The sequence below is a fragment of the Orcinus orca genome, chromosome 13 (genome assembly GCF_937001465.1).
Source record: "Orcinus orca chromosome 13, mOrcOrc1.1, whole genome shotgun sequence".
Lineage (NCBI taxonomy): Eukaryota > Metazoa > Chordata > Mammalia > Artiodactyla > Delphinidae > Orcinus > Orcinus orca.
This window is the reverse complement of record NC_064571.1, coordinates 26201982-26229710: the sequence shown is the minus strand read 5'-3', so window position 1 is coordinate 26229710 and position 27729 is coordinate 26201982. Positions and strand designations below refer to the sequence as shown.

General features: G+C 39.2%; 1 protein-coding gene and 1 pseudogene across 2 annotated transcripts; one reads left to right on the top strand and one right to left on the bottom strand.

The window, feature by feature from the left end:
* Positions 1–295: 295 nt before the first annotated feature.
* LOC101290319 (RNA/RNP complex-1-interacting phosphatase) lies at positions 296–27729 on the bottom strand. Of its 2 annotated transcripts, none has more exons than XM_033400515.2 (9): positions 27489–27729; positions 25797–25872; positions 24702–24833; positions 21594–21717; positions 18143–18203; positions 11897–11943; positions 11206–11281; positions 10795–10983; positions 296–785 (listed from the first exon to the last, which is right to left on the bottom strand). In XM_033400515.2, the coding sequence occupies exons 1-9, from the start codon at positions 27587–27589 to the stop codon at positions 590–592; spliced, it is 1002 nt and encodes a 333-aa protein (XP_033256406.2). In that variant the 5' UTR covers positions 27590–27729; the 3' UTR covers positions 296–589. The 2 variants fall into 2 exon arrangements, with proteins under 2 accessions (XP_033256406.2, XP_004277129.2); XM_004277081.3 differs by having other exon boundaries at positions 10795–10977; positions 27489–27727.
* LOC101269244 (RING finger protein 11-like) lies at positions 14505–16042 on the top strand (annotated as a pseudogene).

Below are 27729 nucleotides of genomic sequence, written 5' to 3'. Positions count from 1 at the left end.
AGACTGCCAAAAGAAAGAAATGTCTAATCACAAAAATACTACAACTAATTACAGATAGTGATTAGGTTCTAAAGAGATTATCTCCTAGGTAGATTTTAATAGAAATCTTGAACAGTTTGGGGCCGGGGTGGTGGGGGGGAGATACCCTGATGATTGGGTAATAACAGAACATGACAAAAACACTATAAATTTTCTGCACACACACACATACATACACACACACATACACACACACACACACACACACTAACATTACAAGTCTAGTCAGAAGGAAATACACCAGAAAAGGAAGATAGAATTTTTAAAAATAATTTACAAGGGATGTTCTTTATTACTTTTACCAGTTCTAAAATATCATCCGCCTTTAAAAAAATTTAAGACTGGAATGACAGATTATTTCCTTCACTGTTGTAAATACTGCAAATTTATCAGCGGAGCTAAGTATCAATATAATTTTTCCTTAAGCTTGAACACATAAGGGAGCACTAAAATAGATTGTAAACCTCATTTGACCTGATTTTATAAAAAGTCACTCTGGCTGTCTTCGGTCCTGTTCTGTCTCCAGGTAGATTTCCAGGGTAGGCTTGTGTCACTTGGTCCATCTATAATAGGTTGGATAGGGTAGTCTGTAGTAACTGCCAGGATACCACCTTCTGTTCTGCGCTGCTTGACTGCCATTTGGCTTTACATTCCAAGAGTACCTCCTGTGTAAACAGTCCTCTCCGTGGGGACCAGGAGGAGGAATATGGCCTCTCTGGTAAATGTTCTGATTCTGTGAAAATTTTCTTAAACAAAACAAAAGTAATACACCATTATTAGTTTAATAAATATATATAATAAGCTTTATAAAATTATACATAGATACTCTGGTTCTACTGTTTTCTACCTGCGTGATTTTAGCAGATAAAATTGCTTAATCTTTGGATTTCGTAGTTCTTTATAAAATAGAGCTAATAATACCTTCCATCTTCATGGATTTTTTGAAGGTAAATTAAGATGATATACTTCAATTACCCACCACAATGCCTTGGCACACTGTAGGTTCCCAGAAGCCTTTCCATCTTTCCCTATAAATGCCCATACTATGCTAATCAGATACATTCTCTCCAAGTGTGGCAAGGTTGACATGAAACAGAATAAGCTATTTATTTTTGAAACCAGGAACCTACTTTCACTTCATAAGTAAATACATATATAAATTAATTATAAAATGTAGAAATTCTAACCTTGGCACATGCAGCAAATTTGGAAAATTAAAATTTAATTGTTTCAAAAGCAACATCAGTAAATCTAATACAATCATACAAAAGAAAATTTGGAAATCTGAGAAAAGCAAACACCCCCAAAAACCCCTCAATCCCACTTAATCTAAGTAAACTGGTTAATATTTACTTTTGGTCTTTTTCCCCCTAGCATCTTTTTTTGACTGCTGAATCATAACCTATTATTTTCACTTATCATAAGTAAGCTATCACTTTCAATGGTTTTATAAAATATCATAGTATGGATATAATAATTTACTTAGCTATTCTTCATCATTAGAAATGCAAGCTGCTACCAATTTTTCCACTACTGTAAATAATGCTGGGATTAACATCCCAGAACATATACAACTGTATCCTAAGCATCTAGTCCAGAGTCTGATACATAGTAGGGAGTTTGAGAAATGTGCTGAATGATTAAATGCACGTAGATTTTTCCATATTTTTAAGTATTTCTGTAACCTCATGGTGGAATTACCAGGTATGAACATTTTTATGGCTATTACAGTTATGTTTCAAAAGGGCTATACCATTTTTTAGTGCCCTGGCAATACAAGCAACCTTTTTGAAATGTTTACATCTGCTAAAAATGCCAAAATATCTTTTTGAAAACTGAAAGTTTACAATGTGCTAAAGTACTTTATTAACTCATGTAATAATCTACAACAATCCCAAGGTATATGTTATTAAAATTTTATTTATAATATTATTAAAATTTCCATCTAACTGATAATAAAATAGGAATTTAGAGATCTTACTCAAGAGCATATACAGGGGGGCTTCTGGGAAGATGGTGGAAGAGTAAGACGCGGAGATCACCTTCCTCCCCACAGATACACCAGAAATACATCTACACGTGGAACAACTCCTAAAGAACACCTACTGAACGCTGGCAGAAGACCTCAGACCTCCCAAAAGGCAAGAAACCCCCCACATACCTGGGTAGGGCAAAAGAAAAAAGAATAAACAGAGACAAAAGGATAGGGATGGGACCTGCACCGGTGGGAGGGAGCTGTGAAAGAGGAAAGGTTTCCACACCCGAGGAAGTCCCTTCGTGGGTGGAGACTGCGTGTGGCGGACGGGGGAGCTTCGGAGCCACGGAGGAGAGCACAGCAACAGGGGTGTGGAAGGCAAAGCAGGGAGATTCCCGCACAGAGGATCAGGGCCGACCGGCACTCACCAGCCCAAGAGGCTTGTCTGCTCACCCGCCGGGGCAGGCGGGGCTGAGAGTTGAGGCTTGGGCTTCGGTCAGAGCGAGGGGAGAGGACTGGGGTTGGCAGCGTGAACACAGCCTGCAGGGGGTTAGTGCACCACGGCTAGCTGGGAGGGAGTCCGGGTAAAAGTCTGGAGCTGCCGAAGAGGCAAGAGACTTTTTCTTCCCTCTTTGTTTCCTGGTGCACGAGGAGAGGGGATTAAGAGCGCTGCTTAAAGGAGCTCCAGAGATGGGCGCAAGCCGAGGCTAAAAGCGCGGGCCCCAGAGACTGGCATGAGACGCTAAGGCTGCTGCTGCCGCCACCAAGAAGCCTGTGTGCGAGCACAGGTCACTATCCACACCCCACTTCCGGGGAGACTGTGCAGCCCGCCACTGCCAGGGTCCTGGGATCCAGCGACAACCCCCCCCCCCCCCCGGGAGAACGCACGGCACGCCTCAGGCTGGTGCAACGTCACGCTGGCCTCTGCCGCCGCAGGCTCGCCCCGCACTCCGTGCCCCTCCCTCCCCCCAGCCTGAGTGAGCCAGAGCCCCCGATTCAGCGGCTCCTTTAACCCCATCCTGTCTGAGCGAAGAACAGACGCCCTACGGCGACCTACACACAGAGGCAGGGCCAAATCCAAAGCTGAGCCCTTGCCAGCTGTGAGAACAAAGAAGAGAAAGGGAAATCTCTCCCAGCAGCCTCAGAAGCAGCAGATTAAAGCTCCACAATCAACCTGATGGACCCTGCATCTGTGGAATACACGAATAGACAACGAATCATCCCATATTGAGGAGGTGGACTTTGAGAGCAAGATTTATGATTTTTTCCCCTTTTCCTCTTTTTGTGAGTGTGTAGGAGTATGCTTCTGTGAGAAATTTTGTCTGTATAGCTTTGCTTCCACCATTTGTCCTAGGGTTCTATCCGTCCATTATTTTTTCTTTTCTCCTCTTAATTATTTTTTTATTTTTATAACTTTATTATATTTTATCTTACTTTATTTTATTGTACTTTATCTTCTTTCTTTCTTTTCTTCCTTCCTTCCCTCCTCCCTCCCTCCCTTCTTTCTTTCTACTTTTGCTCCCTTTTATTCTGAGCTGTGTGGGTGAAAGGCTCTTGGTGCTCCAGCCAGGAGTCAGTGCTGTGCCTCTGAGGTGGGAGAGCCAACTTCAGGACACTAGTCCACAAGAGACCTCCCAGCTCCACATAATATCAAACGGCGAAAATCTCCCAAATATCTCCATCTCAACACCAGCACCCAGCTTCACTCAACGACCAACAAGGTACAGTGCTAGACATCCTATGCCAAACAACTAGCAAGACAGGAACACAACCCCACCCATTAGCAGAGAGGCTGCCTAAAATCATAGTAAGTCCACAGACACCCCAAAACACACCACCAGACGTGGACCTGCCCACCAGAAAGACAAGATCCAGCCTCATCCACCAGAACACAGGCACTAGTCCCCTCCATCAGGAAGCCTACACAACCCACTGAATCAACCTTAGCCACTGGGGACAGACACAAAAAACAATGGGAACTACGAACCTGCAGCCTGCAAAAAGGAGACCCCAAACACAGCAAGATAAGCAAAATGAGAAGACAGAAAAACACAGCAGATGAAGGAGCAAGATAAAAACACACCAGACCTAACAAATGAAGAGGAAATAGGCAATCTACCTGAAAAAGAATTCAGAATAATGATAGTAAAGATGATCCAAAATCTTGGAAATAGAACAGACAAAATGCAAGAAACATTTAACAAGGACCTAGAAGAACTAAAGAGGAAACAAACAATGATGAGCAACAAAATAAATGAAATTAAAAATACTCTACATGGGATCAATAGCAGAATAACTGAGGCAGAAGAACGGATAAGTGACCTGGAAGATAAAATAGTGGAAATAACTACTGCAGAGCAGAATAAAGAAAAAAGAATGAAAAGACATGAGGACAGTCTCAGAGACTTCTGGGAAAACATTAAATGCACCAACATTCGAATTATAGGGGATCCAGAAGAAGAAGAGAAAAAGAAAGGGACTGAGAAAATATTTGAAGAGATTATAGTTGAAAATTTCCCTAATATGGGAAAGGAAATAGTTAATCAAGTCCAGGAAGCACAGAGAGTCCCATACAGGATAAATCCAAGGAGAAATACGCCAAGACACATATTAATCAAACTGTCAAAAATTAAATAAAAAGAAAACATATTAAAAGCAGCAAGGGAAAAACAACAAATAACACACAAGCAAATCCCCATAAGGTTAACAGCTGATCTTTCAGCAGAAACTCTGCAAGCCAGAAGGGACTGGCAGGACATATTTAAAGTGATGAAGGAGAAGAACCTGCAACCAAGATTACTCTACCCAGCAAGGATCTCATTCAGATTGGATGGAGAAATTAAAAGCTTTACAGACAAGCAAAAGCTGAGAGAGTTCAGCACCACCAAACCAGCTTTACAACAACTACTAAATGAACTTCTCTAGGCAAGAAACACAAGAGAAGGAAAAGACCTACAATAACAAACCCAAAACAATTAAGAAAATGGGAATAGGAACATACATATCGATAATTACCCTAAATGTAAATGGACTAAATGCTCCCACCAAAAGACACAGATTGCCTGAATGGATAACAAAAACAAGACCCATATATTTGCTGGGTACAAGAGGTGCACTTCAGACCTAGAGACACATACAGACTGAAAGTAAGGGGATGGAAAAATATATTCCATGCAAATGGAAACCAAAAGAAAGCTGGAGTAGCAATTCTCATATCAGACAAAATAGACTTTAAAATAAAGACTATTACAAGAGACAAAGAAGAACACTACATAATGATCAAGAGATCGATCCAAGAAGAAGATATAACAATTGTAAATATTTACGCACCCAACATAGGATCACCTCAATACATAAGGCAAATACTAACAGCCATAAAAGGGGAAATCGACAGTAACACATTCATAGTAGGAGACTTTAATACCCCACTTTCAACAATGGACAGATCATCCAAAATGAAAATAAATAAGGAAACACAAGCTTTAAATGATACATTAAACAAGATGGACTTAATTGATATTTATAGGACATTCCATCCAAAAACAACAGAATACACATTTTTCTCAAGTGCTCATGGAACATTCTACAGGATAGATCATATCTTGGGTCAAAAATCAAGCCTTGGTAAATTTAAGAAAATTGAAATTGTATCAAGTATCTTTTTCGACCACAACACTATGAGACTAGATATCAATTACAGGAAAAGATCTGTACAAAATACAAACACATGGAGGCTAAACAATACACTACTTAATAACGAGGTGATCACTGAAGAAATCAAAGAGGAAATTAAAAAATACCTAGAAACAAATGTCAATGGAGACACGATGACCCAAAATCTATGGGATGCAGCAAAAGCAGTTCTAAGAGAGAAGTTTATAGCAATGCAATCCTACCTTAAGAAACAGGAAACATTTCGAATAAACAACCTAACCTTGCACCTAAAGCAATTAGACAAAGAAGAACAAGAAGAACCCCAAAGTTAGCAGAAGGAAAGAAATCATAAAGATCAGATCAGAAATAAATGAAAAAGAAATGAAGGAAACGACTGCAAAGTTCAATAAAACTAAAAGCTGGTTCTTTGAGAAGATAAACAAAATTGATAAACCATTAGCCAGACTCATCAAGAAAAAAAGGGAGAAGACTCAAATCAATAGAATTAGAAATGAAAAAGGAGAAGTAACAACTGGCACTGCAGAAATACAAAAGATCATGAGAGATTACTACAAGCAACTCTATGCCAATAAAATGGACAACCTGGAAGAAATGGACAAATTCTTAGAAATGCACAACCTGACAAGACTGAATCAGGAAGAAATAGAAAATATGAACAGACCAATCACAAGCACTGAAATTGAAACTGTGATTAAAAATCTTCCAACAAACAAAAGCCCAGGACCAGATGGCTTCACAGGCGAATTATATCAAACATTTAGAGAAGAGCTAACACCTATCCTTCTCAAACTCTTCCACAATATAGCAGAGGGAGGAACACTCCCAAATTCCTTCTACGAGGCCACCGTCACCTTGATATCAAAACCAGACAAGGATGTCACAAAGAAAGAAAACTACAGGCCAATATCACTGATGAACATAGATGCAAAAATCCTCAACAAAATACTAGCAAACAGAATCCAACAGCACATTAAAAGGATCATACACCATGATCAAGTGGGGTTTATTCCACGAATGCAAGGATTCTTCAATATACACAAATCTATCAATGTGATAAACCATATTAACAAGTTGAAGGAGAAAAACCATATGATCATCTTAATAGATGCAGAGAAAGCTTTTGACAAAATTCAACACCCATTTGTGATAAAAACCCTGCAGAAAGTAGGCATAGAGGGAACTTTCCTCAACATAATGAAGGCCATATATGACAAGCCCACAGCCAACATCGTCCTCAATGGTGAAAAACTGAAAGCATTTCCACTAAGATCAGGAACAAGACAAGGTTGCCCACTCTCACCACTCTTATTCAACATAGTTTTGGAAGTTTTAGCCACAGCAGTCAGAGAAGAAAAGGAAATAAAAGGAATCCAAATTGGAAAAGAAGTAAAGCTGTCACTGTTTGCAGATGACATGATACTATACATAGAGAATCCTAAAGATGCTACCAGAAAAATACTAGAGCTAATCAATGAATTTGGTGAAGTAGCAGGATACAAAATAAATGCACAGAAATCTCTGGCATTCCTATACACTAATGATGAAAAATCTGAAAGTGAAATCAAGAAAACACTCCCATTTACCACTGCAACAAAAAGAATAAAATATTTAAGAATAAACCTACCTAAGGAGACAAAAGACCTGTATGCAGAAAATTATAAGACACTGATGAAAGAAATTAAAGATGATACAAATAGATGGAGACATATACCATGTTCTTGGATTGGAAGAATCAACATTGTGAAAATAACTCTACTACCCAAAGCAATCTACAGATTTAATGCAATCCCTATCAAACTACCCTGGCATTTTTCACAGAACTAGAACAAAAAATTTCACAATTTGTATGGAAACACAAAGACCGCGAATAGCCAAAGCAATCTTGAGAATGAAAAACGGAGCTGGAGGAATCAGGCTCCCTGACTTCAGACTATACTACAAAGCTACAGTAATCAAGACAGTATGGTACTGGCACAAAAACAGAAAGATAGATCAATGGAACAGGATAGAAAGCCCAGAGATAAACGCACGCACATATGGTCACCTTATCTTTGATAAAGGAGGCAGGAATGTACAGTGGAGAAAGGACAGCCGCTTCAATAAGTGGTGCTGGGAAAACTGGACAGGTACAATTAAAAGAATGAGATTAGGGCTTCCCTGGTGGCGCAGTGGTTGAGAATCTGCCTGCCGATGCGGGGGAAACGGGTTCGTGCCCCAGTCTGGGAAGATCCCACATGCCGCGGAGCAGCTAGGCCTGTGAGCCATGGCCGCTGAGCCTGCGCGTCTGGAGCCTGTGCTCCGCAACAGGAGAGGCCACAACAGTGAGAGGCCCGTGTACCCCAAAAAAAAAAAAAAAAAAGTATGAGATTAGATCAAATCCCTAACACCATACACAAAAATAAGCTCAAAATGGATTAAAGACCTAAATATAAGGCCAGAAACTATCAAACTCTTAGAGGAAAACATAGGCAGAACACTCTATGACATAAATCACAGCAAGATCCTTTCTGACCCACCTCCTATAGAAATGGAAATAAAAACAAAAATTTAAAAATGGGAACTAATGTAACTTCAAAGCTTCTGCACAGCAAAGGAAACCATAAACAAGACCAAAAGACAACCCTCAGAATGGGAGAAAATATTTGCAAATGAAGCAACTGAGAAAGGATTAATCCCCAAAATTTATAAGCAGCTCATGCAGCTCAATAACAAAAAAACAAACAACCCAATCCAAAAATGGATAGAAGACCTAAATAGACATTTCTCCAAAGAAGATATACAGACTGCCACCAAACACATGAAAGAATGCTCAACTTCATTAATCATTAGAGAAATGCAAATCAAAACTACAATGAGATATCATCTCACACCAGTCAGAATGGCCATCATCAAAAAATCTAGAAACAATAAATGCTGGAGAGGGTGTGGAGAAAAGGGAACCCTCTGGCACTGTTGGTGGGAATGTGAATTGATACAGCCACTGTGGAGAACAGTATGGAGGTTCCTTAAAAAACTACAAATAGCAGCTTCCCTGGTGGCGCAGTGGTTGAGAGCCCGCCTGCCGATGCAGGGGACACGGGTTCATGTCCCAGTCCGGGAAGATCCCACATGCCGTGGAGCGGCTGGGCCTATGAGCCATGGCCGCTGAGCCTGCACGTCCGGAGCCTGTGCTCTGCAACGGGAGAGGCCATAACAGTGAGAGGCCCTTGTATCACAAAAATAAAAAATAAAAAAATAAAAAAATAAAAAATAAAAAACTACAAATAGAACTACCATATGATCCTGCAATCCCACTACTGGGCATATACCCAGAGAAAACCATAATTCAAAAAGAGTCATGTACCAAAATGTTCATTGCAGCTCTATTTGCAATAGCCCGGAGATGGAAACAACCTATGTGTCCATCATCAGATGAATGGATAAAGAAGATGTGGCACATATATACAATGGAATATTACTCAGCCATAAAAAGAAACGAAATTGAGCTATTTGTAATGAGGTGGATAGACCTAGAGTCTGTCATACAGAGTGAAGTAAGTCAGAAAGAGAAAGACAAATACCGTATGCTAACACATATATATGGAATTGAAGAGAAAAAAATGTCATGAAAAACCTAGAGGTAAGACAGGAATAAAGACACAGACCTACTAGAGAATGGACTTGAGGATATGGGGAGGGGGAGGGGTAAGCTGTGACAAAGTGAGAGAGAGGCATGGACATATATACACTACCAAACGTAAGGTAGATAGCTTGTGGGAAGCAGCTGCATAGCACAGGGAGATCAAGCTCAGTGCTTTGTGACTGCCTGGAGGGGTGGGGTAGGGAGGGTGGGAGGGAGGGAGACGTAAGAGGGAAGAGATATGGGAACATATGTATATGTATAACTGATTCACTTTGTTATAAAGCAGAAACTAATACACCATTGTAAAGCAATTGTAGTCCAATAAAGATGTAACAAAAAAGAAAAAAAAAAAAAAGACCAAAAGACAACCCTTAGAATGGGAGAAAATATTTGCAAATGAAGCAACTGACAAAGGATTAATCTCCAAAATTTATAAGCAGCTCATGCAGCGCAATAAGAAAAAAACAACCCAATCCAAAATTGGGTAGAAGACCTAAATAGACATTTCTCCAAAGAAGATACACAGACTGCCAACAAACACATGAAAGAATGCTCAACATCACTAATCATTAGAGAAATGCAAATCAAAACTACAATGAGATATCATCTCACACTGGTCAGAATGGCCATCATCAAAAAATCTAGAAACAATAAATGCTGGAGAGGGTGTGGAGAAAAGGGAACACTCTTGCACTGCTGGTGGGAGTGTGAATTGGTACAGCCACTATGGAGAACAGTATGGAGGTTCCTTAAAAAACTACAAAGAGAACTACCCTATGACCCAGCAATCCCACTACTGGGCATATACCCTGAGAAAACCATAATTCAAAAAGAGTCGTGTACCAGAATGTTCATTGCAGCAATTATACTCCAGTAAAGATGTTAAAAAAGAAAAAAAGATCACATACAGGGTGAACAGCAGAGCCAGGATGCAAACCCAAGTCCAGCCTGACAATCAATACACTGGACTACCTTGTCAAAAACTTGCTAAATTAATAGCAAAATAGCAAAAAGTATTGTTTAATTGTACTGAGGTTTTTCCTGTTTCCCATGTAAAAGTATGTTTGTGATTTATATGTTCAACCCCTTTGCAAGTTTCTCTACTGGAATTTTACCATTTTCCCTATAATTTGTATTTACTCTTTAAATAAAGCAACCTTCTTTATTCTGAAAACTATACCACTATTACTGCAGCCTAAGAATGTAAGATCCTTTCTGACACTCACATCAAATTATTGGCTTAAACTAAGTTTAAGAATCAATGAAAATTTCTAAGTCCTCTTCCCAACTGCCTCTGAAAAATCACCTATTCCCCCTCCTGTACTTGATTTTCCAGCCCTAAATGCAAAATATGGAACAAACAATACCTCCTGGTTGACACTGATCAGCAAGAAAACACCAGTTCTTCACATTATAATGTGTTTGCACTAATTTATAATATTAATTTCTATTTCAATTCTAGAAAAAGGGAAAGCAGAGATACCTTTCTGATTGCTGCGAATCTTGGGTCTGGGTACGGAAATGCCGAGATGTTGGGTAACCTGGGGTCTGATGTAGGTTATACTTCAGTCCTTGGTTAACAGACTTATTAGCTGTGCGAACTGGTTCCATCATACGCGCTGAGTCTTCAAAACCACTTGTTCTGGATACACTGGAATCCCGATTCCTCAAACAGAATGTTTCCACAAAATATTACTGGTCTGCAAATTCAGTAGCCAATTTAGTGACTATATTTTGGCCCGTGAAAATAACAATTCCATCCTCCCCCCATTCCTATTTGTTTAGGCTTCCTCGAGCAAGTAAACAAGCTATAAGAAGAAGGGATATGTGCAGCTTAAATTATATAAAAATAGATCTTCCTAACCACAAATATCACATATAAAATGCAACTTACTTTCTGATGGGACCATTCCGAAGGTCTTCAATGTAGTTTTGTCTTTCTAAGCAATGTCCACGGCTCCTATTGAATACTGAGGAACGGATGAATTGTTAGAGATAACTGTACAAAAAGCAAATCTTTCCCAGAGAAAGCAGATTAAAGATGAAATCCAGGGACTTCCCTGGTGGCACAGTGGTTAAGAATCAACCTGCCAATGCAGTGGACAGGGGTTCGAGCCCTGGTCTGGGAAGATCCCACATGCCACGGAGCAACTAAGCCCATGCACCACAACTACTGAAGCCCACGTGCCACAACTACTGAAGCCTGTGTGCCTAGAGCCCATACTCCTCAACGAGAAGCCACTGCAATGAGAGGCCCGCGTACCGCAACAAAGAGTAGCCCCCGCTCGCTGCAACTAGAGAAAGCCCGCACAGCAACGAAGACCCAATGCAGCCAAAAATAAATAAATTAATTAAATAAATTAAAAAAAGAAAAAAAATGCTGAAATCCACTGACTAATTATTCAGGCTGTTATATCTCGCTATTTCCAGATACATCCCTTTCAAAACTTTTGGTAAACGGTTATCTTATGTCTGAACAAATGAATTACAAACTTTTCTCTTTTTCCAAAACTTAAGAAATTCCCCTACACTTCTACCTTCAAATTTTATAAAAACGGAAAAGTAGTGACAACCCTTATACTTACATTCAATTGCATCATCTGGCCACATGCCTTCTACATCAATCAAATATCTACAAAACAACAAAATTCGAGTCATTTGTAAATAAAAAGAAAAGAAAATCAAGGTTTTGCAAAAAAGGTCCAATTTCGCTTTACAAATATAGATATAAAAATCCTAAGAAAGTATCAGCACATCTAATCAATAATTATTAAAGAATGATATATACCATGATTACAAAAAGGCTTTATTCCAAGGATGCAAGGATAACACAACTTTAGAAAATCTATTAATATAATTATTTACATTAATACAATAATTTAATTAATAAATGAAAGAGAATAAAATACATGACCAAACTGGCAGATGTTAAAAAGTTATCTGATAACATACAACACTCAGTTTTGTTTTTTTTTTTAACACTCAGTTTTGATCAAAATGCTTTGTACACTCAAAACAGGAGACTTAATATGACAGAGTATTCATCAAGAACCAACAAATAACAAAAGACAAATTAGGATAAATATTAACATCATATCTAAAAAACCCTATCTAACCAACCATAGGAGCCAGAAACTTAGGAATCACCATCACTGACAGCTATTTCTCCCTCGCCCTCATCCTCAACCCACCACCAGTGCTAACAATGATACTGCCTACATACCTCTAGAATCTGTCCACATCTTTCCACCAAAATGACCACCATACCCTGGTCCAAGCCACCATTATGCCCAATTTCTACAAAAGTCTCCTAACTTGTTTCCTCGCTTCCACTTTCTCCCTGCGGTGTATTCTCCACTCGGTAGCAAAATGATAGGTTGAAAATGCAATTGGGTATGTTGCACACACTCACCTTCAACAAAAAAAGTTCAATGGTTTTCTATTAAAGTCTGAAACCTTAAACATAAGCCTGCACAATCGAGCTCCTGCCCACACTTGTAGCTCCATTATAATCACATGCTCCCCCAACAGCCCCACCTTCCTGGCCAGTTCCTCCAACACACCATATGCTTTCCTCTTATAGGGTCTTTTGCTATTCCTTATGCTCAGAAATCTCTCTCCAACGTCCCTATCTGCTTAATACCTACTCATCCTTCAGATATCAGCTGAAACATCCCTAAATAAACCTTCTCTAATCTCCATGATGAGATCAAATCCTCCCTAAAATATGCTCTCATGGTACCATGTTCCTCTCCTTGGCACTTGTCAGAGTTGTAATTCTACATGCAGAGTATGATTCTTGAATATCTATTCCCTCTCTGGACTGTTAGAATTCACAAAGGGCAGGTCAAGTCTCTTTACTCACAAAATGTCACAAGTCTTTTTGCTAGCACCCAGCACAGTGCTTCAACATAACACATGCTCAATAAGTATTTCCTGCATGAACAACCATAAATTGGTACAGTGTAGCAACAACCACAAAAAGCATAAGGGCACCAACTCTTTGATGCAGAAGTCCCATTCTGAGTGAAGTTAACTGAGACAAAGCATATATATTCAAAGGTGTTCACACAGCAAGGTTCATTACTTTGATGTTTTATAATATCAAAAACTTCGGACTTTTATATGTTCATCAGTAAGCAAAGGAAAAATGCAGCCTTAAAAAAAAAATAAACAAATGGGACCTAATGAAACTTAAAAGCTTTTGCACAGCAAAGTGTAAACAAGATGAAAAGACAACCCTCAGAATGGGAGAAAATATTTGCAAACGAATCAACAGACAAAGGATTAATCTCCAAAATATATAAATAGGTCATGCAGCTCATTATTAAAAAAACAAACAACCCAATCAAAAAATGGGCAGAAGACCTAAATAGACATTTCTCCAAAGAAGACATACAGATGGCCACAGGGCACATGAAAAGCTGCTCAACATCACTAATTATTAAAGAAATGCAAATCAAAACTACAATGAGGTATCACCTTACACCGGTTAGATGGGCATCATCAGAAAATCTACAAACAACAGATGCGGGAGAGGGTGTGAGGAAAGGGAACCCTCTTGCACTGCTGGTGGGAATGTAAACTGATACAGCCACTATGGAGAACAGTATGGAGGTTCCTTAAAAAGTAAAAATAGAATTACCATGACTCAGCAATCCCACTGCTGGGCATATACCCAGAGAAAACCATAATTCAAAAAGACGTATGCACCCCAATGTTCAATGCAGCACTATTCACAATAGCTAGGTCATGGAAGCAACCTAAATGCCCATCGACAGATGAAAGGACAAAGGTCCGTGGACGGACCTAGAGACTGTCATACAGAGTGAACTAAGTCAGAAAGAGAAAAACAAATATTGTATATTAATGCCTATATGTGGAATCTAGAAAAATGGTACAGATGAACCGGTTTGCAAGGCAGAAATAGAGACACAGATGTAGAGAACAAACGTATAGACACCAAGGTGGGAAAGCGAGGCAGGGCGGGGGTCGGTGGTGGTGAGATGAACTGGGAGATTGGGATTGACATATATACACTAATATGTATAAAACAGATAACTAATAAGAACCTGCTGTATAAAAAATAAATTTTTAAAAGTCAAAAATAAATAAAAATAATAAATAAATTAATTAATTATTTTAAAAAAGAATGAGGTTGGAAGACTGTCAAAACAGCACACAGATCACACACTCAAGCCCCGGAAGATGGGGAAATGCCTTAAGTCCCCCACTTCGGATGACATCTCCCTGCCTCACAAGTCTCAGTCCGACTGGGCTAGCTTCGGCAAGGGGACGGAGCTGGATCAGGAGCCGCTGCTGTCGTATCTGGATTAAGTTCCAGTTTTGGTCTATCATCCAACACCTAGCCAGACTCGCCTAGCAACTCAGCTGAGAGGAACAAAATAGGAAAGAATAGGCCTCATACAGCATCAGCCTAAAGGAGTTTATGACCCTGGAAGAAATGGATCAGAAAAAAAGCCTCTCTCTAGTTCCCTGGTGGTGCACTGGCTAAAGACCCCGCACTCCCAATGCAGGGGGCCTGGGTTCGTTCCCTAGTCATGGAACTAGATCCCACACGCATGCCGCAACTAAGAGTTTGCATGCCACAACTAAGGAGCCCACTGCCTGCAACTAAGAGCCGGTGCAACCAAATAAATAAATAAATAAAATAAATATTAGAAAAAAAGATCCAGGAGTGTGTGATCTGTGTGATGGACTTTGTTTATGACAACCCAATTTGATTTCTGCTGTGTATGCAGATCACCTGGGCTGTACAGATGACTGGCTGACGAGATCCTTCACGGGCCCCTCCTGCATGGAGACAGTTGATGCAGCACTGCTTTTGTCCTACGAGACTAACTGAGCCAGTGTCTCTCACCTGACTTCAAGTGAACCATCATTTTTGGTGGTTTTGATCTTTTCTCGTTGAGCCCAAAGATCCAGGGATTAGGAATTAAGATAATGCATGAAAGTTTCCTAAAAATTCCTAAACGGCTGCAGATGTTGGGGAAAAGTACGTGATATTTTAGAAATTTATGGGGAAAAGTAGGATGCTATTTTTATGTAAAGCCTTCACCCAGTGTTTAAAAATATAATTGTATTTAGATCTTATTATTGCTCTAGTACATAGGAATTGTATAAAGTGTTACAGCAGCTATATATGTTTAAATTGTGTCGAAGATTAGGATACAGATAGTGGTTGTTTTTCCTAAGTGAGATAACTTTCTTCTTCCCCCTACCCAAATTCTTTTCTGAAGTTGCTGGCATTTGGGTCAAGGTTTTATTAAAAGCTACATTTTATAACATTGGCACAAAAAAAGTAGTTTTAAGCTTGTTTGCACAGTTCTTTTTTTTTTAGAATAAACATAGAGCATTTATTTTTTATTTTATAGGAACTCCACAAGTTAAGGTCCCATTGTTCTTTTGCTGTGATTGTTGTTACTATTGATGTTGCTGTTTTCTGTCTTTGCTGGTTCTTTCTAATCTACCATTTGTCGTTATTGGCATATAATCATCTCATGGTCACAAGATGGCTGCGGTAAAACCAAGTATCATATTCTCACAAAACAAGGAGGAAGCAGAAAAAGAGTCCAAATGGTCATTTTCCTAATGCATATTTATCTTTCTTCAGAGAAAAATATCATTCTCATAAGCACAGTAACAGCCTTCCCCTAATTACTCATTTGCCAAAACAGACTGATATGACCATTCATAAGACAATTCATGGCAAAGAGGCATATAATAATGACTGTCTTAGGCTAACAAGGATTTATCCACTAAAGCTGAATGCTTCACTCCTCTAAAAAATCATAAAGTTCTATGAGCAAGGAAGAACTACTAAGTGACTGTTAAGTAAACCATCAGAATTGTTTGTCCAAGACCATATGATTCATTTTTTCCATTGGAAATGGAATTCATTGCCTTAGGTCTTTTTAAATAGTGTACTATTACTGTTAGGGCTGGCTCTGTGCTTGAAAACCATTTTATTTATAACCTGTTACAAGTGCTATATTTGTTTGCAGTTAAGAAATGCAGAGTGATCTCCTAGCTTGTAAGCAAACTGAGATTCATTGTCCCTCTTCTATAAAAAAATGAGTTAATGTGTCCAGAAACTAACTCTAGTAAAGTGGGGTTTAACATTACCCTTTCTTATGTGTTTCATCTGATTATTTTGGTTGTTAACATGGTGATAATTAAAAGTTAAGGTAAATTTTAAATATTAAGAATTCTGATTTATTGAGCTTGAGTTATGCCAACATGCTTATGTAAAAATGAAAGTGGCACCATGGTTAAACTGACAAACGTTTCTCAGTTGTAACAATTTTGATTTATTCTTTCCTGTGACCTCCCTCCCTGTTGTCTTCAACCACAGCAAAAGGATACTGCATGTCTTCTTATTGTAGTGCTGAGGTTACTGAAGTTATATAAAACACATCTGTCTGTTTCTTGGAAGGAAAGTCCTGCTAGTTGACTGACAATTGTAAGCAGGGAGAATTAAGATAAATGTGTTTCATGTTTTGCACACAAATGCAGAATTTGTATAATCATGACTTCACAGTTGTGATCTCAAAAAAGAAGGAATTTCTCCTTTATACTTTTCTTGCAATTAATGTAAGAACACTCTGAATCTCTAAGCTTCTGAAGTGTTAGAAGTACAGATGGGCTACTAAAGATGTAGTTGTAATGTTTTACCCATTTAGCATGTGTTTATTTTTCCTTATGTACTCAAAGGTGACATATTTGTTCAGCTCAGTGATATTATAGCTAAAAAAATCATTCATTAGTAAAAGGAGAAGCAATCTCAACCTAACAAATCAGAAGTGTTTCTTACTATTTTATACTGAGTTGAATATTTGACTCTTAACACTTTTCTACATACAAAACACAAGTCTCTTGAAGGGTTCTTCATAAGTGCATTATAGAAGAATTTAGTATGTCATAAGCACTTAAAGATTTGACATTCAACTGTAGTAGTATCCATGTTGGTTAATTTTCTTACAAGCCCCATGATGAGTTTGAGAAAAATTGAAAGAATTAGAGTATCAGTTTCTATTAAATTGTTACATGTATCTTGCTTAAGTTTTTGTTCATTAATTTATATCCAACTACATAAAGCAAATTTGGGAAAAAACATATTAATAAATAAATAAGAATGAGGTCTCCAAATATTTTCATAGGAAGATGTCCACCATATATTAAATTATAAACCAGAATGTCTAAATACTATACCATTAAATCACATGTACTGTCAGTTCTGTATATCCAACCGTTCCATATCCTGCAGATATGGGAGGCCGACTATACTACACCATTTTACATACAGGACTTGAGCATCTGAGGATTTTGGTATCTATGGGGAGCCCTAAAACCAATCCCCTGCAGATACCAAGGGACCATTGTATATGCTTATATCTGCATTTTTTACGTCTGAAAAAATATGTGCTAAATTATTACTGGTGGTAACCTCTGAGTAGGGGGCAAAATTGCCTTAAACTTCATACATTTCTCTGACTGCATTTTTTTTTTTTTTTTTTTTTGCAGTACGCAGGCCTTTCACTGTTGTGGCCTCTCCCGTTGCAGAGCACAGGCTCCAGACGCGCAGGCTCAGCGGCCATGGCTCACGGGCCCAGCCGCTCCGCGGCATGTAGGGATCTTCCCAGACTGGGGCACGAACCTGCGTCCCCTGCATCAGCAGGTGGACTCTCAACCACTGCGCCACCAGGGAAGCCCTTCTGACTGCATTTTTTGCATTCAGCTTACATTAGCTTACATTACTATTGCAAACAGAACAATTTAAACATGGTCTGCCTCTTGGGGTTGCAACTCACCTGCAGATGAGGTAGCCAGTCCTGTTTAAACCATGGGTACAGTGGACACCAATAAGTCTGTCTATAAAACAGGGAATATGGAATTAAGTAAGCGAAGTAGATACACTACAAAAAAGTTATACAATTTTCTGAAGAGTAGCATTTATTAATTACCACAACACTACCACTATCCTGAAAAGGAAAAACTCTGAAGAAAGGAGTGTTTTTGAAGGAATGTACTATAAAGAATTAACTACTATAAAGTCAAAATTCATTGTCTCTGGGAAATTTTGCATAGCCTCCAATCAGATGCAATAGTGTGGACTGGAGAATGCCCATCAGGAACTGATTTGACTATAGAAAAAGGGGGTGGAAAAAAAAAAACAGGCTATCAGAAGAAGAGAATTTGTTTTTGAGTGAAACAAATGGAATGCCTTCACTTTTAATGCTCAATATTAAAAAGTACAAACGGTTTCTGAAGGGCTCTTGGGGTCCCAAAGCACTTCCATTCCTTCTCTCATTCACTGCTCCTCACACGCCACGGGTCTATGTGCCTGTGGAGACCTTGGTTAAGTAGCACTGTTCTTATTTCACAATGAAAAAGTAAGGCTTGAGACGTAAGCCCAAGCTGCACAGCAGGCCAACAGAAAAAAGACTAGAATCGAGTCTCAGATTTTTCCAACTACGCCACAGCGTTTCGTGGTCCAGCACTTAAAAAAAATTATAAGAGAAAGTAAATAAAAAACAACAACACGTAGCTGATCTCTGCAAAAGGTATGTCTGTGACTAGGTGGTGTCTGGCATTTGTCATCTCCTGCCTGGATTACTACCGCCCTGCAATTCTAGCAATCTCTTTTATTTCAACTGATCCTCCACATGGAAGATGTTATCTTTCTAAAATATAAACTTGGCTGGATTGCCCTGTTGCTTAAAAATCTTCACTTAGTACAGAATAAAGCCCAAGTTTTTAGCATAGCATTGAGAACTCTTTATAAACAAATATCAGTGTGTCTCTCCAACTGAATTATAAGTTCAAACTATGACTTACAAGGACCTACATCATCCACCTCCCTCCTTTGCCCCGCCAGCCTCCCCTGATCTCATTCTCTACTGCCCTGCCCTCACTCACTTTCCCCTGTCCAGCCATACTGGCTGCCTTACTATTCCTCAAACATGCCAAGCACAGTCGTGCCTCAGGGACTTTGCACCTACTATTCCTTCTGCTTCAGAACACACCCTCCCACCCCATCTCCACTCTCCCAGAACACACCCTCCCACCCCATCTCCACTCTCCCAGAACACACCCTCCCACCCCATCTCCACTCTCCCAGATAGCCAATGGCTTCTCACTTCAAGGCTCTGCTCAATCGACATCTTAATAGAGGGGACTTCCCTGATCACCTACCACATTCCCTCACCTCTTCATCTTCTTTTGTTATTCTCCAAAGCATTTACCGCCACTTGACACTCCATGTATTTACTTATTTATTTATCTCTCTCCCCCACTAGAATGGAAAGTACGTAAGGGCAAGAACTTTGTTCTGTTCCTACTTCCTAGAACAGTTCCTTCAACTTAGAAGGTGTTATACAAATATTTGCTGAAAATCAGTGTATGACTTCTTTGCCCTTTCACACTACCCTCTAGTCACACCAGAGGCTGCCCCTCCAGAGCACAAGTTCAAGCCCTGTGCCTTCTGTACCTGTCCCCAATACCTGGGCTGTCCTTTCCTCATTCCGGCAAAATCCTCTTCCCCCAAGCCCAGCTCAAACGCTGTCTCCTCAGTCAGGCCTTCCTCAATTTCTCCTCTATATTCCTGCTGCACTTGATTCTTTTATCATAATTAACCCACTTATACTCACTACATGTTTCTCTTCCTAGATAACTGTAAGTTGCTACTGAACAAAGACTTCTACTCACCTCTGTATCCCCGTGCCCTAACAACAAACCTATGAGGCTCTCGGTGTTCACTGAAACAATTTATTTTCTGAGTCTCTACCAATTCTAGGGAGTGCATAGTATAGTCTCCTCCTCATTATCAGTGAGCCTGGCACCTGTGGGAGGGCCTTACAGCAGAGGAAAGTCACCAATGGATCATAACTAAGGTCCTGAGACTGCAATGGCAGACAGCATGGTGAAGTTGGCCCACTGCATGCAGAAGACCCACAGAGGAGTCAGCATATGCAATGGACTACACTTGGTATAACATGTGAACAATCAAGGTTTACAAACGTGTTCTCATGCACTTGTAAGGATCTACTAGCCCACGTGGAACAGACAGAACACACACAAAGGAGCCTGGAGGAAGTGAGTAGGCCAGCAGCTGCGCCCTAACATCTTAAGAGGTAACATTTCTGTGACTACAGTTTAAACAAATCAGATAATTTGCCTCCTTTCTAGACACCCTGGTTATCACAGGCAAGACCAAGCCTCTCAAGTTTTAAAGCTAAAGTATAGGAAAGATCTGTGAATAGGGCTGAAGATATTTAAGAGCTAGTACCTGCATTAAGCAACCAGGTTACAGAATGAAAATTTATCTTGAAATTCCAGTCTCGCCCTCCTCTCTCACCTCCTATCCCCTATCTTCCCACCTCCATCTCTATTCCTTCTCCCCTACTCCCTGTTTTATGTATATATGTGCATCATTTTATATATACACGGAATATTTACTGTCTGTTATATTTATTTAATAAAGTGCACACTCCTCAGGCTAAATTTAGAAAGAGGACAAAATGAACACTTTCACATGGGCGTCAGTGGTGTTCCAAAGACAAAAGATTCCTCAGTCTTAAAACATGGCAAATACCATGTTCCTTCTGACAGTTAGATGCTAGAAAAAGGCAAGTGGATCCTTAAAATTCACACGCTATTAAGACCTACTATCAACAGAGTAGATCTTAAAGCAGAAACAAGAAAACACCAGCCTTTTAAGTTCTTCCTGTCTGAAGATAAGAATAAGAGGTGGTAGTGTTCTTCCTCACTTGCACCCGAAGTGTAAAAGCGGCAAAAATATCTTAAACACATATATGATGAGGAAGCCCCTCTTCTGGTCCACTCTCTTTTGTTTTGCTTCTAGGGATCTGTCTCACTCCAAAACTTCGCTTTTGGTTTTCTTTTTTATATACGCTAAGAACCTGAGAGTCTTAACCTTTTCTTCCACCTCTCAACCAATAAATAGGACAAAAGAACATTTTTTTAATGTATTTTTCCATTCAAAGTTTTAAAAAACAGATAAGTAAGCTAGTTCAGTTGATATTTCTCACAAAAATCACTTTCCAAACTAAACTAAATTGTGACCATAAACAGGAAAAACACCGTACTCTATTAGCACCATCTGACATTTCCACCTTAATGTTACCAAACACAACTTGACACTAATGTCAGAACTATTAAAAATGTTAAAAATCCCCAACCCCACTCAAAATGCATACCAAAGTTCAGGTAAAGGAAAAAAAAAACAAAACAACAACTCACCATTATCTTTATTTTCCTTCAAAAACCCATTAACAGCACACTGGAATTTAAAAATAGTGTCATCATCTGGCACCTGATGCCCAATTGTACAAATTTTTAAATAAGGAACAGTTTCTGGTAAGTCCTATAAGGCAAAACCATGAAAATATGTATTATTTCCTTTGTAGGGAAAGAATAAAAAATTAATTAGAGAAGGCAGAATATAAACCAGGAGAGTACATTAAACTTAGTATGTCAGTCATTCTGATAAGAGTCATTTTTTCCAAAGCTGCTTTAACCAGTAATTATCACTTGGTTTTCATTAAAACTGCAGAACGGACAGTTACCAGGCATGCAAAAGGAAAAGCAAATCTATGTGAATGAATGTACATGTAACTCAAAATGATATAAACAGTTCTACCTACATTTATGTTCTATCTTACATTTCAAGGGCATAAAGCGGCTGTGATTTAAGTAGAGTAGTAGAATACAGTCAGAAGAACTTGGATTCGAATTAAGAAACAGAGCAAATTTCAGGCATTGTTGAGAACTGGTATTCTTGGGGTGGGAGAAAGTAGACTATCAATAGAAGACAGAAAAGGATAAGTGAAAATTCTGTAGTTCTGAAAATAAATGGAAAGTAGCAGTATGAACCTATGATATATTTTATATTAAAAACAAACATACGTAATTCCTAGCTCTGAGCACTGAAAAAGTCTAGAAACAACTGATGTCATTTCAAAAGGACTCAGGAGTCACTGAGAAGCTCCAACTGGCCAAAGATAGGGCCTCAGTTAGAATAATAACTGTAACGGAGTCCACGGTGATAGGAATAAATAAAATTTTACAAAACTGGTCACCACTGGAGGATATTTGTGAATCAACTCATTATTTTGAAACCTGTTAAATAAAAGAAGAGAATCATGCCTCTACAACTGGGCAACCAAACAGCTGATGAGGGGAATCTTCTCCTCGTACAAATATATCCAGCTAATAAGTGAAAAAAAGAACAACAGAATTCACCATTCTTTGAAGCCTCAACTGAATTAATGGATGTAGGTATGAATCATCAGTGACTGCTAATACCACAGAAAGACACAATTATATATGTCTCCATGGAAGAACACATCATCACCTATGAAACTGTCTTGCCAAAACAAAACATGCAAGCTTCATTCAGACCAACTACCAAGTTACAGGAAATAAAGGGACTGAAGAATATGTTACCAACACATGGAATGTAATCATCGACATCTAGATGGGACAAATTACCTGGTTTCTTTAAAAACAAAATTCAAGGAGGAAAAAAAAAGTGAGAGAGACATGGAAGGAGAACCTATAGATTAAACAAGACTTCAGAGACCTAACCATCCACGGCAAAGTGTGGACCTTATTTGGATCTAATTCAAAATTCTTATAAACAATTTTTTATGACGTTTAGGAGACAACTGCAAATTTGAGCACTCCCTGGGTATTTAATATTAAAAAATGATATTAAGGAATAAAAGTCCTATATTTTAAATGCACGTACCAAAAACGTACAGGTGTAATTACATGCTGTCTCGGAGCTGCTTCAAGATAATATGGAATGGGGTGAAACAGGTGGGGGTATAGATAAAACATGACAGCCATCAGTTGGTAAATAAGAAAGCTGGATAAGTTCATGGGTATACAAGGAACACTCACAGTATTTTTATACTTTTGTATATGCTTAAAATTTGTGATAATTGTTTAAAAACAAGACGACACTGTAGAAAACAGTCTGGCACTTTCTCAAAGGTTAAGCGTAGAGCTACCGTATGATCCAACAACTCTGCTACTACCTACGCTGCACATCTAACAGAACTGAAAGCAGGGATTTGAACAAATATCTGTACACCAATGACCATAGCAGCATGATTCACAATACCTACAAGGTGGAAAACAACCAAGTGTCAATCAACCGATGAATAAGAAATTATGGTATATACACATAGTGGGATTTATTAAGCCAAAGAAGGAGTGGCATTTTGTTACATGCTATAACATGGATGAACCTTGAAAACACTAGGTTTAGTGAAATAAGCCAGACATAGAAGGACAAATACTGTAGATTCCACTTACACGAGGTACCTAGAATAGGCAAATTCATAGAGACAGAAAATAGAATAGAGGTTACTAAGGGCTGGTGGGAGGGAAAATGGGGTTGTTACTGTTTGATGGTTACAGTTTTTGTTGAGGATGATGAAAAAGTTTTGATTATAGACAGTGGTGATGGTTACACAACACTGTGACTGTAACTAATGCCACTGAACTGCATATTTATAAATGGTTAAAACAGATACTATTTATCTATATTTTACCACAATAAAAATAAAGAGGAATAACTGAGTTGAAATTTCAATTCTTCCTTTTCCGAGAGTCAGTTTCATCGTCTGTAAAATTAGTAATTGTAGTTGTCTATCCTCTGAGCTTAGTGCAGAGTAAGCACTCAGCAGGAGATATCAGTACTACTTCCACTTCAACAGCAAAGGATTGTTGTGAAGATTAACTAAGTCAATGCATGTGAAAGAACTTTCTAAATGGCAAACTGATACAAATATTAACAAACATTAGGTGTTACTGTCTCCCAAGGCCATGGAACAGGTCAGAAGAAGGATAATTCTTTTGCACTGGAATGTCCTACATGGGCCAAGAGAATATATGGGTTCTGTACTATATAAGAAGGTATTAGGAAAAGAAAGCATAAAACTTAGAGAACAATTGTCTTTTACCGTGATGCTTAAACGTGCTCAGGCAACTGCTTAAAATAAGTGCTAAAGACATAATGGACATACCTTTCTTTCCTTTTAGACTACTACTATTTTTACTAAAAGTTTACTTCATTTTCAAAATATAGAACATGGAAGCTTATAGAATTTCTTAAGCATATCTAGAGCCTACTGCCAAATACTACAGTTCAATTCATATCTTTAATCTCATTTTGAAACAGCAATTACAAATGTGTATTTAAGGAAACCACTAGCTTCCCTTTTTGAACCCATGAAAGAAGGCCAGGATTCACCTTAGCATAAGATGATAACTACTGAATTACTATCAATTATTACAGTATCAGAAAGAAGGTCATTTTCAATTACGGGTTCCATTTACCTCTGGCTTATAATAGCGGCGAGTATATGTTAAGTCAATTATCAGCCCAAGTTCTTCATTCTGTTCTTGGATTTTGTTAAAAAGATCCAAGGGGGAAAAACATTCTTCTGGAGCAAGATTCTTTTCAAAACTCTGTCAGAAAGAATAAAATAAGAAAGAACATGTGTTTAAAATCCTTTATTATATTATCCATTTATTCAAACCCTGTGATGCTAACATATGAGATTAAAAGTAATGTCTCCTCCTCTGGAATTTACAAGCGATATTACAATCCTTTCTTCCAGAGAGATTAGAAGGAAAAAAATAAGTTCACTTCTATATATTTATTTCTAGGTTTGTTTATTTCATGTTGGTCTCCTAACCAGACTGTAAACTCCCAGAAGGCAGGGACCACATCAATTTTGCCTACCACTGTATTGCCAGCTCCAAGCAGAGTGCCAGAAATAAATACTTCTTGAATATCTACATATAGGAAGGATGGCTTTCACTGCTAAATATTCTTTCATGTATTTGGCTTATACATGTACCCTGTTCCATTGATCTCTTTGGTTATTCAAGTGTCAGCAACACACACTTTTTGTTAAATTAGTAGACTAGTTTTAGAGCAGTTTGAGATTCACAGCAAAACTGAGCAAAGAGTACACAGTTCCCACTTATATCCGCTCTCCTTCATCCCACACAGCCTTCCCCATTATCAACATTCCATATCAGTGTGCTTCAATTGTTAGTATTCATGAACCAACACTGAAACATCATTATCAATCAAAGTCCATAGTTTACTGCATTCATGGTACAAGTAAGTGACTATTTCTTTATTTCTAGTATAGTCATCCCCAAACATTTACATACTGAGATACCTATTACTTTCTTAGAAATTACTTTATTCTTTATTTATAGTTAGGGCATTACATTGTTTTTTTAATTAAGTACAAAAGTAGGTTGTATTTATCTATGAATTCCATTCTGGATAGTAAAGGAGGTATTAAAAAGTATTCGCTAAAAAATAGGGAAAATGGAGTACGACGGGGTTGAGAGCTAGGGATCTATATGGTGAATTCAGATTTCTGGAAGCATATGGTATTAACTTTTGCTTACCTTTTTTAAAGGAACTTTGAAAGCAATGAAACGAGTCCCAGGCATCCGCTGTCCAACTGGGAGATAGTCTTTCCACCTGTTAATATATTTTTTGTTAGGCAAATTTTATGTTAGGCTGTCTCCCTGCATAGGATGAATGCGCCTTGAAAATGGAAATCATATCCCTCTAGGGTAGGTCCCTGTTCTTTCTGCTTTGCATTTTGCTGCTCCACTTATCAACCCCACCTAGTAATAACCTATACTTCCCTTGTTCCTGTTGTCCCATCTTGAAAACAGATAAAAGGTAACAAAACAATGCAAAGGTCTCAACAAATAAGGGATATCTAAAACCAGAGATGACCAGAACTTCTGTATCACTAATAAAACCTAGCCCGATGTTGGATACTAAGGTATCATTAATACATGAGTGTTGACTGAAATAGTTTAAACTCAATTTTTTCACTTCACAGTTTATTTTTAGTCCTCATACAAAACCTGATAATAAAATTCCTTAATGCTAGGAATCACAGTGAAAAATAATATCTGAACTGACTTCTGTAAGATGAGTTAGAACTAAGGTTAATTCAGTGTATCTGAAGCATTGAAAGTGAGGGCAAAAGTGGCACAAGATGGGGCCAGAGAAGCAGAGGATTCTAGACCACGCAGAGTCTTAAAGGCCAACAGTTTGTTTTCTCTTCTCAAAACAATGTTTCTGGGCTTCCCTGGTGGCGCAGTGGTTGAGAGTCCGCCTGCCGACGCAGGGGACACGGGTTCGTGCCCCGGTCCGGGAAGATCCCACATGCCGCGGAGCGGCTGGGCCCGTGAGCCATGGACGCTGAGCCTGCGCGTCCAAAGCCTGTGCTCCACAACGGGAGAGGCCGCAACAGTGAGAGGCCCGCGTACCGCTAAAAAAAAAAAAAAAAAAAACGATGTTTCTGAGCGATGTTTATGAGCAATGTTCCAACTTGCTTTTAAGGTTTCTTGTATGAAGAATGGATTGGAAGATATATGGACACTAGTTAGGACCTCCTTGCAACAGACAGGCAAGTTCAGTATTAGGATGTTGAGGAAGAGCTGACAGATTCAAAAGAAATTCAGGAGATAAACTGAAGCGGGCTTAATGGGGTATGAGATGGAGGAAAGGAAGGTCTTAGGGAATTAAAGGGTTTACTGCACACATGAGCATCAAAATTAATCATTTGAACGTACAGAGGTAGATCTCTCAAGTAACACCGGTTAGGAAGCAACAGTACGCCCTTTATAATTCCTAGAGACAAAACAAATCAACTGTTTCAACGGAAAATTCGGCGGTACCGGTGCGTTTTTTCACTCAAACTTAGTTCCAGTTCCTATTACTCACATTTTCTGTGCCTAAACAACACAGCTTGAGGAACTGAAGGGGATTCCATCCTGGTAATTAAGGAGGGTCCCCAACACTGACAGTCCCAACTTAAAAAGCAGTCCCCCTGCATTTTACCCGAGGAGCAATGGCCAGAGCCTCCCTTTTAAAACGATGGGGAGAAATCAGAACATCACACACTGTCCCTTTCAGCTACTGTGAACTGAGCCGCGAGACGACCAGTACCCCCCCTAGCACAGCGCGGACGGGCCAGCGCGCGGGGGCCACTGTGACAGGCGACAGCACAAGAGACGAAGCCCAGGCCCAGGGGCTCTGAGCTCCACCGGCAACGCCCAGGGGCCAAGGCGTATTACCTTTCCGGGATGTGGTTTCCGCCCTTCTTCTTGGCCGACGAACGTCCAGAATATCCGCGACCCTGACCCCAGCGCCCGCGGGCATGATGCCACTGGCTCATGTGACCCCCAATATGCCGCCCACCCAACGCCAAGAGTGCCAAAGTCGCCAACCCGGCGGCCCCGGTGCCAGCACAAGGCCACGAACCACAGGCACCTAGGCGTTACCTCACGCAGCTCGCGGACCTCTTTCTACTGCGCA

Coding starts and splice junctions, on each gene's coding strand:
- LOC101290319 (XM_033400515.2), bottom strand. CDS start 27,589: ATGAGCCAGTGGCATCATGCCCGCGGGCGCTGGGGTCAGGGTCGCGGA. Junction 21,718..24,701: donor GCCGCTATTATAAGCCAGAG/GTAAATGGAACC, acceptor TTTGCCTTATAG/GACTTACCAGAAACTGTTCC. Junction 11,282..11,896: donor GCCAGATGATGCAATTGAAT/GTAAGTATAAGG, acceptor TCCGTTCCTCAG/TATTCAATAGGAGCCGTGGA.